This window comes from Poecilia latipinna, unplaced genomic scaffold, assembly GCF_001443285.1.
Source record: "Poecilia latipinna isolate Pla-1442-1.1 unplaced genomic scaffold, P_latipinna-1.0 Scaffold2432, whole genome shotgun sequence".
In the NCBI taxonomy this organism is placed as follows: domain Eukaryota; kingdom Metazoa; phylum Chordata; class Actinopteri; order Cyprinodontiformes; family Poeciliidae; genus Poecilia; species Poecilia latipinna.
Genome location: NW_015115048.1, coordinates 76448 through 90293, shown reverse-complemented (window position 1 = coordinate 90293; position 13846 = coordinate 76448). Strand labels below are relative to the sequence as shown.

Genomic DNA, 13846 nt, shown 5'->3' with positions numbered 1-13846 from the left:
TCAAATAGGTGCACTTTAACACTTACGACACCGAAGTTAAACATTTTATAAGTTTGCCTATAGAACCACATGTCACGATAGCGTAATGACAGATTTTGAGTAGGATTTTTAACTGAACTCAGTTTGGATTTCCTTCGCTTACCATTCGGAGGGAAAGCAATGTTTTGTCCCCATTTCAGAGCACAGTGAAATAATCTGGCTAAGAAACTGAAGACTTTTGGGAAAGTGAAACATAAAAAGTGTTGACCTTAAAGAGAGCCGCATCCTCCGTCTGCTTGTAGTCCTTCTTGGCTGCGTGCTTCCAGGGGATCCTGAACATGGTCTTGCCCTCATCCTCCCAGCACAGGCCTTCATATTTCCCACTCTCTATCTGAGCTACCAGCCACTCTTTCAGGTGCAACTTGGCTCCATCCATCTTCAGCACATGTTGCGTGTCACAGGAACAACAGTCCACTTCGGATAGGTTTACACCACTTTTACAAACATAAGATGCCTGTATTATTTGGTCTATCACGCCACTCGAGCTCTCCTTCTGGCAAACAGAAAATAAAGGTCCAATAAGAAGTCAGCCAATGAAGCTGCTCAGTTTTACACCTACTGAGTTCATCGGAAAGTTAAATGGAGAAGTCGCAACTAAACTTCGGAGCGCTCCCACAAGCGAAAGCGAAAGCTTTGAAGCTATTTTTATGCTTTCGGTTTCCACACTTTGCTCTTTAGAACATTTAATCATTTCCAAGTAAGGTAACCTTGAGTATCTGATGGAATACTGTTGAAAAGATAAGCAAAAACTAAAATTAAGTGAAAATGTGTATCAGATATGCCGTAGATGTCTGCTTTCATTACAATAATTAAACTGACTTTAGAAAAAAATAAATAAATAAAAAACTTATCCCAAAAGCAGGAAAGGGAAAACGTATATGAAAGGTGTAATAATTACATATGCTAATACAGAAAAGGAGACCCACCTATTAATTAGTGCCTAGAGGAGAACATAAGAAAACCTCACACACAGTTAAGCAAGCACACACATGCACGCAGCCACTCATAACGAAACGTTCCTGTGAAAATGAAAGTATGTAGGTGGTCAAACTTGTTTTTTTTTTTCATTTTCTGTCAGACGCTCCTCCACCTTTCCTACATAAAGGGGATGCGACCTTTCTTTTAAGTGTTCATTTCAGCTCGTAGTAGGCGTAAGATGGGACTGACAAAAAAAACAATGAAAGAAAAGAAACCGCAAGTTTCATTAAGATGACAAACACACTGAACACTTTCCACCAGCAGATGGCGGCATAGAGCTGTGTGGTTTTCACGACCCACCTGTTTTACTGCCTGTAAACACAGGCGTCGATTCAGCCAATCACATTTGCATTTAGGGAACAGGACACTGTGAAGACGACTTGCTAAAGTTCAAATTGACTACTGGAATGGGGAAACAAAAACATTTAAGTGACTATTTAAGAAAAAAACAACAACAACATTATATTATATTAAATATGTTTGCTTGTTATTTTAGCCATTTTTACTTTGTTTCTTTGCACAGATAGGTTTGTTAAAAGCTTCATCCAACCTGATGGCCAAATCACTATCTAGATCTCTATATTCTGAACTCAAATACTGGAGCTGAAGACTTTGCGTCCCCTTCTTACTTCTTACGAGCCTTACACTAATACTTGAAGTCTGTGTTTCATGAGTAATTTTAGCAACTTTGAAGCACATCTTTGAAAATGAATGAGACTTTGAGAAGTTACAATTTCAGGAATTTGTGGAAGTTATATGGCACATTAGCCTGGCCATATGCAGTTCTGCTCAATTTAAATCTCGCTTAACAGGCCTTTCTCCCATTCACTTGGATTTCTCCGGTAGAATATCTACTGGGCAAATCAACAAACTGAAAGGGAAAGTTATGAACAATGTCATGTTTCTGTGCAAAGTAAATAGCGTAGAATAAGGAGCTAGTTTCTCCCAGGGTCAAGGTATTTGCCCTTTATTTTTGTCACGTGAAACAATATGTCACGAATCAGTTTTGCTGCCTTTATCCAATTTTATTGTGATAGTTCAGCAGTAAAACATAGTTGAAAAATTGGAGCCCACTTTGGAAGAGCTTAGCCTGCTCTCAATAAATAGGTGTTTATTTTTAAATACAACAGATTGTATTACAGCAGAGAAGTACAAACCTGAAAACATTGAGCACACAGAACAAGATGCTTGAAACAGCTATTTGTATTTCTAAAAATGTTCCTAATAAATGAGGCAATGCTTATGTCCAAAAATAATACAGCATTTTATACAGGAGAATAAAATAAACAAATCCAAATTGCAATGCAGGAAATAAATACACTTGCTTTTTGTTTCTTGTTTTTTGGAAAAAAAAAAAAAAAACATAATATTTACACAATATTGTACATTGAGGGAATACAAAGTCCTCTATCTTCCTCTATCAGCCACATATTCATATATATAGTAAACATAATAAACTACAATGGTTATCATAATTGTTAAGATAACACATGGTTGACTGTGAATGAACAATTATACAGTACAGTCTATGCTTTATGTGTCTTGTACACACAGTAGAAAGCACAAACATGATTGTGTTTGTATGTCGATGTGCATTTATGGGAAAAAATCATTCAAGGAAATGTTCACTTTCAAATAAAGTAAGTAATTTTTTTTTTCTTGTTAGCCTCAAACTTATAAATGGAGCTCATGGTTTTTGAGAATGTTCTTTCAGCTATAAGAACAAAAAACAAAAGGAAAAAAAAATAAAGAAAGATCATAGATATAAATAAAATAGAAAGCTGATCATATGAAAAGGTTAGGTAAAATGATTTGATTAATTACTTTTAAGATAAAGTTTTACAACTCATGGCATTGTCAAAAAATTTGACAAAAATTATACAAGTCTAAAACAAGTATCTCCACATTTTCAAATATGATCCTGCAGCATCAAGTCCTTGCAGACCTTAGCAAGTTGTAGCATCTTGGGAGAAAGCAAAGACAAAAAAACAAATAAATTGTGAAGGTTTGAAAGGAAAGCACACAAGTGGACTTGTTCTCTGTCCCTCTCTTCTGTTGTCTATATTGTATCTTGTTTGGAGAATCACAAAGGAGGACATTAGTTTGCTGCTTCCTCTCTGCGGCTTGTTAAGACTTTATCCTGTGGCAGTGAAAATAAACTGAGTACAAATGAGTTTTTAAATTGAAACAGTTCTATGTTGGTAGAGCGGGTTGCGTACAGCATATAACAGAATACGGAAGAGGACTGTAGAGTGATCCAGCAGACAAATATACTGCCTTTAACTGTTTCAGATTAAAACAGCTAAAGAAAGAGCTAAAGAAGAGATCTTCAAATTTCTTAACAAAAAGTTTAATTGATAAATAATATTGATTTTCATCAGTAAAAATCAGTAAAGAACAAAGAATATCTATTTATCTGTTATTTAAGTAGTGGTCGTAATTTCATATTTGTTTATTTATTTAAAAAAAATAAGTGGCTGAATGAACATCTTCCACGAGGTCATACTCAATTTTTTAAGTTGGATTTGTTTTGTAAATATTTGCTCCATTTTATGAACTTATGGTCTTTCTCATTTGCTGCTTAAAATGACAGCAAAGCCAGGAACTACATGTTTATTTTTATTTTAAACAGACTTGGAGTTGAATTGCCCCTTTAAATAGAGTGAAATTCATGTTTGGCCTTACAAAAGTGTGTCTACACGAAATGCACAAGCTGCTTTCCAATCCTGCAGCATTTTAAACGAGCGCCCTGTCGATTCTCCTCTCATCATGTGCGTATGTGTGCGTCCCTGTGAAGATGCTGGTGGTTCAGTGACAGCCACAAGCCCTAACGACCATGTTACGGTACTTCTTCAGGATCACATTGGAGCTGTCGTCAAAGTAGAGCACAGAAATGGCATGGAGCTGTGTTGGCGCACAGCAAGGCTTAGGAACCGACTCAGGATTAACAAAATGAACCTAGAAGGGAGAGGAAGAGGAGGAGGAGGCCAGTTATGACAACATTTCTTACACACAAATCTCAGCTTTTCATGATTAATGCCCCAGAAAATCTGAGCCTGCAATGTTTGTGTCCCAAACCTTCCACGGCCAAATAAGTGATGAGAGATCTAAGGCAGCACATGTCTGTTGCGTTTTCTTCCTTGGTTTTACAGCTACTCACAAGTGTTTGTACAATGGCGTGGTTTGTGGCGTTCATGTAGGAGTTCAGCGGGAAGGCACACTCTCCCTCACAGTAATATGCAGCATATCCTTCAGGAGCAATGATCCAGTCCTAAGAGAAAATGACAGAAGAAGTCCAGACAGACTTATGGGTTTTCTTGTCCTTTTTGTTAAGCTTTGAAAACTGACTCAGAGAACTTGTGAGACAATTTTAATTTCTATCCCTACATGGGGATATGCAAACATAACATAACATTGTTAACTTAAAACAAAAAAAGTAACAAAAATGACTTCACAAAGCTGCCCCAAAAAAGAAAGGCTAAGATTAAACCCCAGATGTGAGTTTGCTCACTGACTGAGTTCCTCATGTTTCCAGAAAGAAACAAAAAAAAATGTTTTAATCTAGTCACATTTTCATATTTTAGGCCAGTAAAATGCTGGACTTTGTGCCAATTTCTACAGTTCCAAGTAATCTTGGCGAGTATTGTTTTTATACCTGCCATCCTAAGTCACGGAAACTGACGTAGAGCTCATGCTTCTTGCACGCCTGCTTCTGATCAGTGCTGCTGTTTTCTAGGGACATAACAAAGACAAAAGCAGAGAATACACATTAGTGCGTTCAGTATAAAAGTACAGATCTATAGTCCACCACAAACTTCTTCAAGCCCCCTGGAAGGTTTTCAATATTTATCACATGACTATCAACAACAGCTGAGATTTGATCTAATAGTCCAACTCAAAAAGAGCTTAATTTGAATTGGAAGAAAAATTGCACAAGGTTGTCAAAATGCAAAAGTAAAAGTGGGGCATGCATTTTTCTGTTCAGCCACCTGAATACACGTACTTGCTGAACTGTAGGTACTGAATATTAACAGACTGAAAATTCTTCCAATTCTTTTTTGCAAAATAGCAGATTTAATGAAAGATATCCTTAAACAAAACTGTTCAGGTAATGCCACGTGTTAATTTATTTATTCCTATTTTTAACTCCTCCAGAGCTTTATCCCTAGCCTGTCTGTTGTGTTCCTGGGTTTACATGTTTATTGTCCTCTATAAAACTTTTGAGGCTTTCACAGAATTACTGGCTCTATCCTGAAATTAACCTTCACAGAGATGGACTCTGTTTGCTGGTTAAGTGACTTCTGGAAGCAATCGGTTGCAGTTTGTTCACCAGATTTTAAGAAAAACATCAGCAACATTTTTAAGTTTTTTTTTTTTTTTTTTACTTTTGGAAACCATGTATTATTTTCCTTCAGTTGGTGGTTGCAACTTGACAAAATGCAAAACAGTTGAAAGGGTATGAAAACCTTTACAAGGCTCTGTAAATGTAGCAAGTGCTTAAAAATATACCTGTTCAAGCCAATAGCTGGGAAATGACCTCAATATGTTGCATCATTTTAGTATCATCATTTAACTAGTTTAAATAAATGGGCCACCATGCTTGGAGGTCAGTCTGCTGGGCTTCGAGTTTCCATTAGATGAAACAGATGTGCACACAACAGATCTCAGCCAGATTTACAACGGAAGACTTTTCATTTTCGCTCCTTTCTTCACTGGTTTTAGCATTCCTTTTTTTTTTTTTTTTTAACAACACAGAAAAAAGAAGAGCCTGTTTTCTATCCATAAGTATCATTCTCCTCTTCTGGTGACCGGTGAGGTTCTGTGGTGCATTAGCTCTTGAAAGGGGCTCATGTTGGAAATGATTATGAGCGACTGGTTCTCATCATCCCGCTAAAGACCACTGGTATCCAAAGTTCCAAACAGACCCATTTGGCCCATGTGTCCAGGGCCTGGTTGCCCCACAGCGCACTGCAGATGTGTTCCACCATAAAAGCCTGTTGCTGCCTTACCTCCAAGCGGGAAACTTGGCCCCAACCGCTCTGTAATGCTCGAGTAAATAAACAAAGACAGCAGAGCACTATTTGAAGCCTTACAGTCTAATGTTTCAGGACTTCACATAAACACAGCACACTCACACCCTCAAAACAAAGGTCTTTAATGTGTCTCAAATGCTGAAACCTTTCAGTGTCCTTTTTGAAAATGTTGTGAGTCTGTATGCTGTGAGTACACACGCAGAACCAGGAAACTATTAAATAAGTGCCCTTTACTTTGTTCCTTCAGTGGGAACAGATCCATACGGTGCCTTGCGGAAGCATTCTCACCCCTTGAAACGTTCTTAATCCCATGTTATAATCACAGACAGCTCTGTGTTGCATCGGGATTTTTTTTTTTTTTTTTTTTTTTTTGTGTGACAACTAGTAGTGCATAAATGTGAAGTGGAAGGAAGTTTCTTAAGGCTTGGATTGGTTTTACATAAACACATCCACACAAAAGGGATTTTTTTTTACTGTTCCCCTTCAACTCTGATGACTATAATACAATGGAACCAGCTCCTTTCATAAGTCGGAGGTGTTCAGAAAAAAAGACAAAACAACAATTGAAGTTTAATATAGAACATTAGCGAACAAACAGGATTATTTAGACCCTGAAACAGAGCAGAAAAAAACATTTTGAGCTTTGAACATATCAATAAGCACTCTTTGTTCCATCATCTGAAAATGGAAAGAGTATGGCTACTAACTGAGCAAGAACCAACCATGAGCCCAATATGAGAAACATGAGAAGTGCGCTACCAGCCTTTGGCCCACATACAAAACGCTATGCGTGTGAAGGGAACACAGCAAATGTGTGGAAGAGGTTGGTCAGATTAGACATGCAAGCAAAACAGTAAGTGTGGTTTAAAACTAACACTGAACATCACCCTGAACACACAAACACACAGGAAAACTAGTTTTTGGAGAGCATCATACTGTGGGTATGATCCTCTTTGGCAGGCACAAGAAACTTTGTTGATGGGATGGAGGACGGAGCTAGCGACAGGAAAAATAAGGTGGCTTCAAAAAAATAGGTGTTTCAGTGTTTAAAATGTCCAGTCAGTGTTCAAACCAAAACCAACTTAAGTATCAGGGTTAAGACTTGAAAATGGATGTTCACATATATTCTCCATTCAGTTATGTTTAGCTTGAAATATAAGAAGAAGCAAAAAAAAAAAAAAAAAACTGTAGTCTTTAATTGTAGAAAACTGGCAGACATACCTTAAAAGAATTGTAGATGTAAATGCAGCAAAGGGTAGTTATTATAGAGGGTAAATACTAATTTACATGTGAAAAATATATATTTTTCTTCCATTAGCTATGAGTTACTTTATGTAAAATAAACAAACGGTTGTTGTAAGGAACCAAAATGCCAAAAACTTCAAATTGTAACAATATTTTTTTCCAAACCACTGTAATGGACATGCATATTTCAGTCCATGAATTTGCATGATAGTCTACATAATGAGCACACACTTTCTGTGTTTACCTGCAACATTGGTCACTCTGAGAGCCTCTTGGCTCCTTGCCCCTTTGGACCGGTTAGGGTTGCGTTGTTTGCCCCCTCCGGAAGCTGAGCGGATGCTTCGCAGGTGCACTTCGGTTGCTTTGAAGAAGGCCACCATGAAGGGCTGTTTGCTCTGAGGTCCGGTGCGACCAATTAGCCCGGCCACACGAGGATTGATACTCTCTCCTGTTTGGGCGACAAAGTACAACAGTGCTACATGTGTCGACATATCATCTTATTTGGAAAAGTTTGACGTTTAAGCTTCTAAAATCAAGTAACTGCTGTGCTTGTAGCTTATCTCCTCTGTGATCCTTTCCTCAGTGAAACTACTTTGGATGGTTTTACAAGCGAGATTCTCTTTTTGTGAATTCCTCTCCCTTTTTTTTTCCACCCTCATCCCTTCTCTGCCTACTCTCCAGTCCCTGCTGGCGACAGAAGGTCGTATGCACTTGTTTGTACACGCTCCCCTATAAAGCTTCCTACCCAGTCTAACCTACAATCACGCGCAGATGAATCCGACGTGCCCAGCCCACCCTTTGCACAACCTGAAAGCAGTATCGTGTCTGTTTTCCTCATCTAACATGTAACATCCTGTCATCCCCAGCGAAGATATCGTTTTGTACATTGTCTTGCACTGAATGCTGTTTGTTGGGAAAGTTGTGTGGAGGCAAAACATTTGTGCCTCCAGATAACTAATGCCTCCTAAGATAACACGGGGTATTTTTCCGCATGCCTGCTAATGATGCTGAGGGTATGACCGATGATGACGCTGATGAATGATGAGGTGATGACAGATGAAAGGCACAGTCTGATATATCTCCTCTGTGTACACGCAGACAACCCATCTGAGTTGTGTCGTAATGCTAACCCTCATGTTTGTTGGACTGCGCTACGATGGATGCAGCTCACTTGGGTTTGTTAGGCTTACACTTGAACACAGCTGGAGCTCTTACAAAATGTTTATTCGGAGCACATTTTATGGTCTACTAAGTAGAAACTGGTTACTACACTCACTTAATAAGATAAATAGTTTAGGGCAAACATGTTCAGGGGCTGTTTCTCTTAGCGCTGTTTACAAGAATATTCGAGTAACAGTAAAATTATGGCCTCGGTTTAGCTGAACATGAGATTTTTTTTTTAATCTGCACTGACTGCCATGGACATACACAATATTTCCTTTCCCTTTTCATTGAAGCTACGTAACCCCTTTCCTCTATGTATGCGGTGTCTCAGCCTCACAAAGCAAATAGCATTGCCAATGAAAACATGTCAATTAACTAAAGAATGTGTGAGTACATCCCAGACCTCACAATATAAATATAGCATTACAAAAATGTTTTTGCCTCTTTTCAGATTTCTTCTGAATTTGCTTTCTTTTTGTCATATACTGGTGTTTCAGATCTGCTCGTTTTAATCTCAGGCAAGATTAATAATAATCTCAGACAATAAGGAAACAAGTTTTGGAAGGCAGTGCTGTACTGATGAGGACTGTAAATGTTTTTTTAAGCTACACAGCTACAGTCACAATGGGTGATATTCTATTTCCTACTTTTTAATCACATCCTCTTTAAAATGAATCATGGTTTACTGTAAAACTCCTTGTGAAAGACTTGATGAGACACGGTAGAGACTTTATTGGTCTTCCCGAGAATGCCTGCAAGTTGGCGGAGTTGGTAGTGCTCTTGCCTTGTCACAAGAAAATCCTGGGTTCAAATCCAGATCTGTCTGTCTTCTATAATCCAATAAAAAAAATTCTGTTAGATTAATTTGTCTCTCTAAAATTGCTCTTAGGTACGACTATGTGTGAATGGTTGTGTGTCTCTTTGTTGCCCTTTGTTAGACGGGCGAGGACTGGAGAGATGCGATTGCCAGCTGAAGATATGCAGTAACCGTCCCCCTCGACCCTACAAGGAAGAGTGGGTAGTGGACGGACGGACAGACGGACTATTCTTATATAAACAACCGTTTCATTTTCATTGCATCTACAGAGTTCATATCCCGAACTTGTGCCTTTCCCTCCTGCTCTTCTTCAGCTTTTCCTCATCCAGAAAATAGAGAATCCTTTTCCATTCCAGTAATCAACTGCCTCACCATTTAAGCCTCTCTGATGTGTCATTTTGTTGTGCAGTCAGCTTTGCCCCTGTCATGCATTCTGTTAGGGCCCGGTCTCTGCCAACTTTTCTTGAGTTTTTTTTTTTTGGAATTTTTTCACATAACACATCTTCTTTGTTACTGATAGTTTTGTATTTGCTTATTTCATGAAAGGGTCAATCATTCCTCTTTGCATGCGTGGGATTTGTTTTTCGCTTCGCTCTGAATTTGGGTCCCAAAGACAAAAGCCAAATCATGAGTTTCCGTAGCTGCTTTTGTGCATGTAAAAAAAGTCTACTGTCAATGAAGCCCACATTGTTTAAAAGAAATTTAAATAATAAAAAAAATAGACGAAGATAAGAGAGGATAACTAATAAAAAAAATAATAAAATAGATTTTTTGTTTTTTTGAAAAATGTAATTTACAATTCCACATTTGTAAATGTTTGGTGACACCAAAAGACAATTTATAACACACACCAACACAGTATGAAGCACTTTTCAAAACATCAAGGAAGAATAAACAGAGAAAAGAAAAACAACAGGACATGAAAAAAAAAAAACTTTTTTAAAACCACAGGAAAACCAAAACCACCATCGCATTTCATCAAATGCAGTTTGTTTTTGTTCATAAATGTTTCAAAAATGTGTATTGATTCCAAACGTTTTCATGTTAACAAATACATTAGATTATTAAAAGATGTTTCTGTGCAGCTTACTGCTCTTTTAATAGTTCAGAGCCAACCGCAGCGATCATGCGCAAAGGTGTGAAGCTCTCTTTCTACAGATGCTTCCTTTTTAAATCTGTCAGCAGACATTTTATGATTTTTTTTTCCTACTACGTATACCTTTTACTGCTTCTTTTTGCTTCTTTTTAACATGTCACTGTGCAAAAATCACGTTATGTAACAGACTTATCTGACACGAACGTCTCTCACCGTTTGCGGTCTCCAGGGCCAGCTGCAGACCGAGGTTTCTGCTGGGGTTCAGCACCCAGTGGTTACTGGTGGCTGTAATGTCAAATACCAACCAGCCCTCCTCTGCTGCCCAGATCACCCTGGAATCTAGCAGAAAGAGATCTGATTCCCTGAAGGGAAACAGAAAAATAGAAGTAGAAGTTAGATATGGACAGTCATGTGGAAAGAAATTGTAACTGAGTGACTGACTGAAGCAAAAAGTCGTGAAATGTAGAGAGAGGATTGTACTGGTGTGTCAAAGTGAAACAAAGAGAGTGATGGAGGGAGGTGAGGAGGGCTCCAGATGGCGAGGCCCAGGGGAGCACTTCATTTTCTTAATTGACAATAATAGCTTTATAAACGGGCGGTCCTTTCATATGGTACACACAGTCCATCACAGACTGGAATTCAGTGGGCGAACCAGAAAGCGTACAGGGGAGAAAAGGAGAAGCAAAAAAACACAGCTGTGAAAAAGGAACAAAAAAAAAAAAGCTGTGAGAAAAGTAGTGAAGAAAATAGTGCATATCAAAGTCGATGCTATTGTCGAACTTTGTGGTTTCTAATCTTTCGCCATTTGAGAGTAAAAATCCCTTGTTCTTCATTTGGGCATTCATGCATCCCGACCTATTTTCTGACTGAGCAGATAGTGTGTCACAGAGTCCTGGTCCATTCATGTATACAAGCCATTCCCTGGCAGAGGAATAAATGAGTGTGTTGTTCCCTCCAGACAAACGAAAGGCCCAAGCAGCTGAGTTACACGCCTTCTGGCAAAGCTTTTAGTTCAGAAATTCAGAAATGCTTTGTGTAAAACTCTGCCAAAAATCAAAGCTTTGATACCTTAATTTTAATTAAATGCTTTGTTTTGTAGGTGTTGCATTGTGTGAATTTTGCAAAGATTATATTCACTGAAACCCCAAGAGGAAAGTCATTTATGTCAATTGTAACACAAAATTAAATGGTTGAAAAATGAAACAAAGTCTTTTTTATTATTATTACTGAAAACAGCCAACAACTAATATGACTGCAATGGTCTAAAGTTACAGAAGAAGACCTAAATAACTACAGTTATGAAATCGGGGTCTTTAATTTATAACTTTTGTAACTTTTATGTGTGAAATCCCTCAAGCTGTTCATCCTTTAAAACAAAGCAATTACTTCCTTTTCGACTGGTATTATTTCCAAAGATTAGAGTTTGGAAAACTTTTACTATAGTGCTATTATGTTTTCTAATAATATAAATGCTGTAATAGCTATGCTTACCTTCGGGTAAGGTCAACTCACCTTACCCGAAGGTCAAATTGTTAACTGATTGTGGAAAAAAATACAAACTAAAACATTGTTCACAAAACAGAGCTCTAAAATCCTGGACACCGTTTCACCACATAACCACACATTGGAGCTCACTTGTCAGAATGTTCCTCCAACACCTGGTAGACGCTGATGCGGAAGGTCTCATTATCGTAGCTTTCATGGATGAAGTCTTTGAAAATACGAAACTCGGCAGCGGTGACGGCTTCACCCTCTGGGATTCGCGACAGATCGAATCTGAACTCTCGATGATGCCGCCGCACAGGTAGAAATTCCTTATCGTGTTCCACTGTAAAAAAAAAAAAAAAGCACAGAAACAAAAATAAGACAGCGTTCCCAAATCAGACCAACTGGAGTAGTCCTTTGTGAGGTATAAAACAACCAAAGCGTATGTGGGTTTAGACGAGAGATGTAATATTTTGTATTAAAATTAATGATTGTCTTTCAAACTTAGTAAGGACCCGATATCAGATGTCAGACTCTAAGCCAGTGCCAGATTTGACAAACTGACAGATATATACGTTGGCTGATGACAGAAACATTCGTGAAGCGTTGCATTAAAAGCAACGCATCTGGCGAACACTGAGCCATGATAGAGAGATGCAAGTGGATTCTGACAGTTTTATGAGCCGCTTTTTTCCCTTTCTTTTTTTTTTCTTTCACAGAGCCCCAGAGAGCCATCCGGTCTGCCCTTCATCTGGTTCTCATGAGTTGGGGGCTCCATGTTTGCTGTACCCCATCCCCACTGCCTCGTCATTCTTATTGCCACATCCCTGCTTTCCAGTCCATCCTGAGCCACCAGGAAGCCCCCTCCCTTAGCTTTGTTCCTCTTAAGTCACAGCAGGACATCCCCAGGGTGAAAAACTTTTGCCTACAGAGACTCATTCAGATGTTTATCAATCTCTCTGTGCAATGGTAAATCCCATCTTGGATTCACATTCAGGTTATTTTCATTTGAATTTCGTTTTCTCAAGAACTCAGCAAAACTTTGAATGTCAATAGCTAAATACGTTGCAGTGTTTGATAAATTAGAATCATAATCACATAAGCAGTTACATAGAAAGATTAATACTTCCTTGTGCTGTACTTTCTTGATTTTACATACAAATGTAATAAAACTTGGCAATAATCCTTCGTACAGTTTGTATGGCGCGTGCGAGCAGTGGTACTCTTTGTCTAGAACTGTTTTGGCATGTCCAAAAAATTTATAGAAATCTTGGTTATCTGGTGATCAAATTAAGTGAACTGAACAGTTTCTCTAGGCCCACATACCTTGTTTATTTCCTTTTTCCAGTCCCGTTTGCCAGCACTTGTATTTTATAACATTCTGGTTTACTATGAACAGGCCTACCTCGGTGCACCAATTAAGTCCACAAGCAGGGGTTTTTCACCTGGTCTGTTTTTATACCGTTGAGTCATGACTTCATTAAGGAAAGTAAATGTGGTGTTTTGGATGTTGTCCTGGGTTCTGTTGAGACCTCTTCGATGAGTCAGTTGCCCATCCTCTCTGAGTAATTTTGATAGGCCAGCCTCTCCTGGAAGGGTTACCACTGTTCCATCTTTTCTCAATTTGTGGATAATGGCTCTGTTTGTGGTTTGCTGGAACCTGAATAATTAGAAATGGCTAAACTGGAAGATGTAAATTGGGCTGCTCTTCATGTGTTCTTCAATTTATTTAGTCTACCGTACTTCATGTTGCCAGCAGTGTAGGATTTAGTCAAATGTTGGAAGGAGGACTCAGAACTTAAAGAGAATTAATTCATATCTCAACAAGGGAAATTACAGTTTCACATAGCTTGGTTTGGATACTTTTGTCCATAGATAAATTAAATCATCATTTGAAAACTGCTTCTTATATTGACTCATATTCTCTTTGACTGAAATTATAATAATTTGTTTTTATCTGCTACATTTAAGATTAAAGGGGAAAAACAT

General features: G+C 38.3%; 1 protein-coding gene across 1 annotated transcript in view; it reads right to left on the bottom strand.

Moving 5' to 3' along the window:
• Window positions 1-2091: 2091 nt before the first annotated feature.
• The window catches only part of bmp7b (bone morphogenetic protein 7b), a 30283-nt gene continuing 18528 nt past the window's right edge, over window positions 2092-13846 (bottom strand). Inside the window, exons 2-7 of the mRNA XM_015019424.1 lie at window positions 12008-12200; window positions 10586-10734; window positions 7540-7743; window positions 4673-4749; window positions 4178-4288; window positions 2092-3975 (exon numbers count right to left, since the gene is read on the bottom strand). Coding sequence (XP_014874910.1) covers window positions 3826-3975; window positions 4178-4288; window positions 4673-4749; window positions 7540-7743; window positions 10586-10734; window positions 12008-12200 — 884 coding nt within the window. The 3' untranslated portion in view covers window positions 2092-3825. The remainder of the gene's footprint in view (window positions 3976-4177; window positions 4289-4672; window positions 4750-7539; window positions 7744-10585; window positions 10735-12007; window positions 12201-13846) is intronic.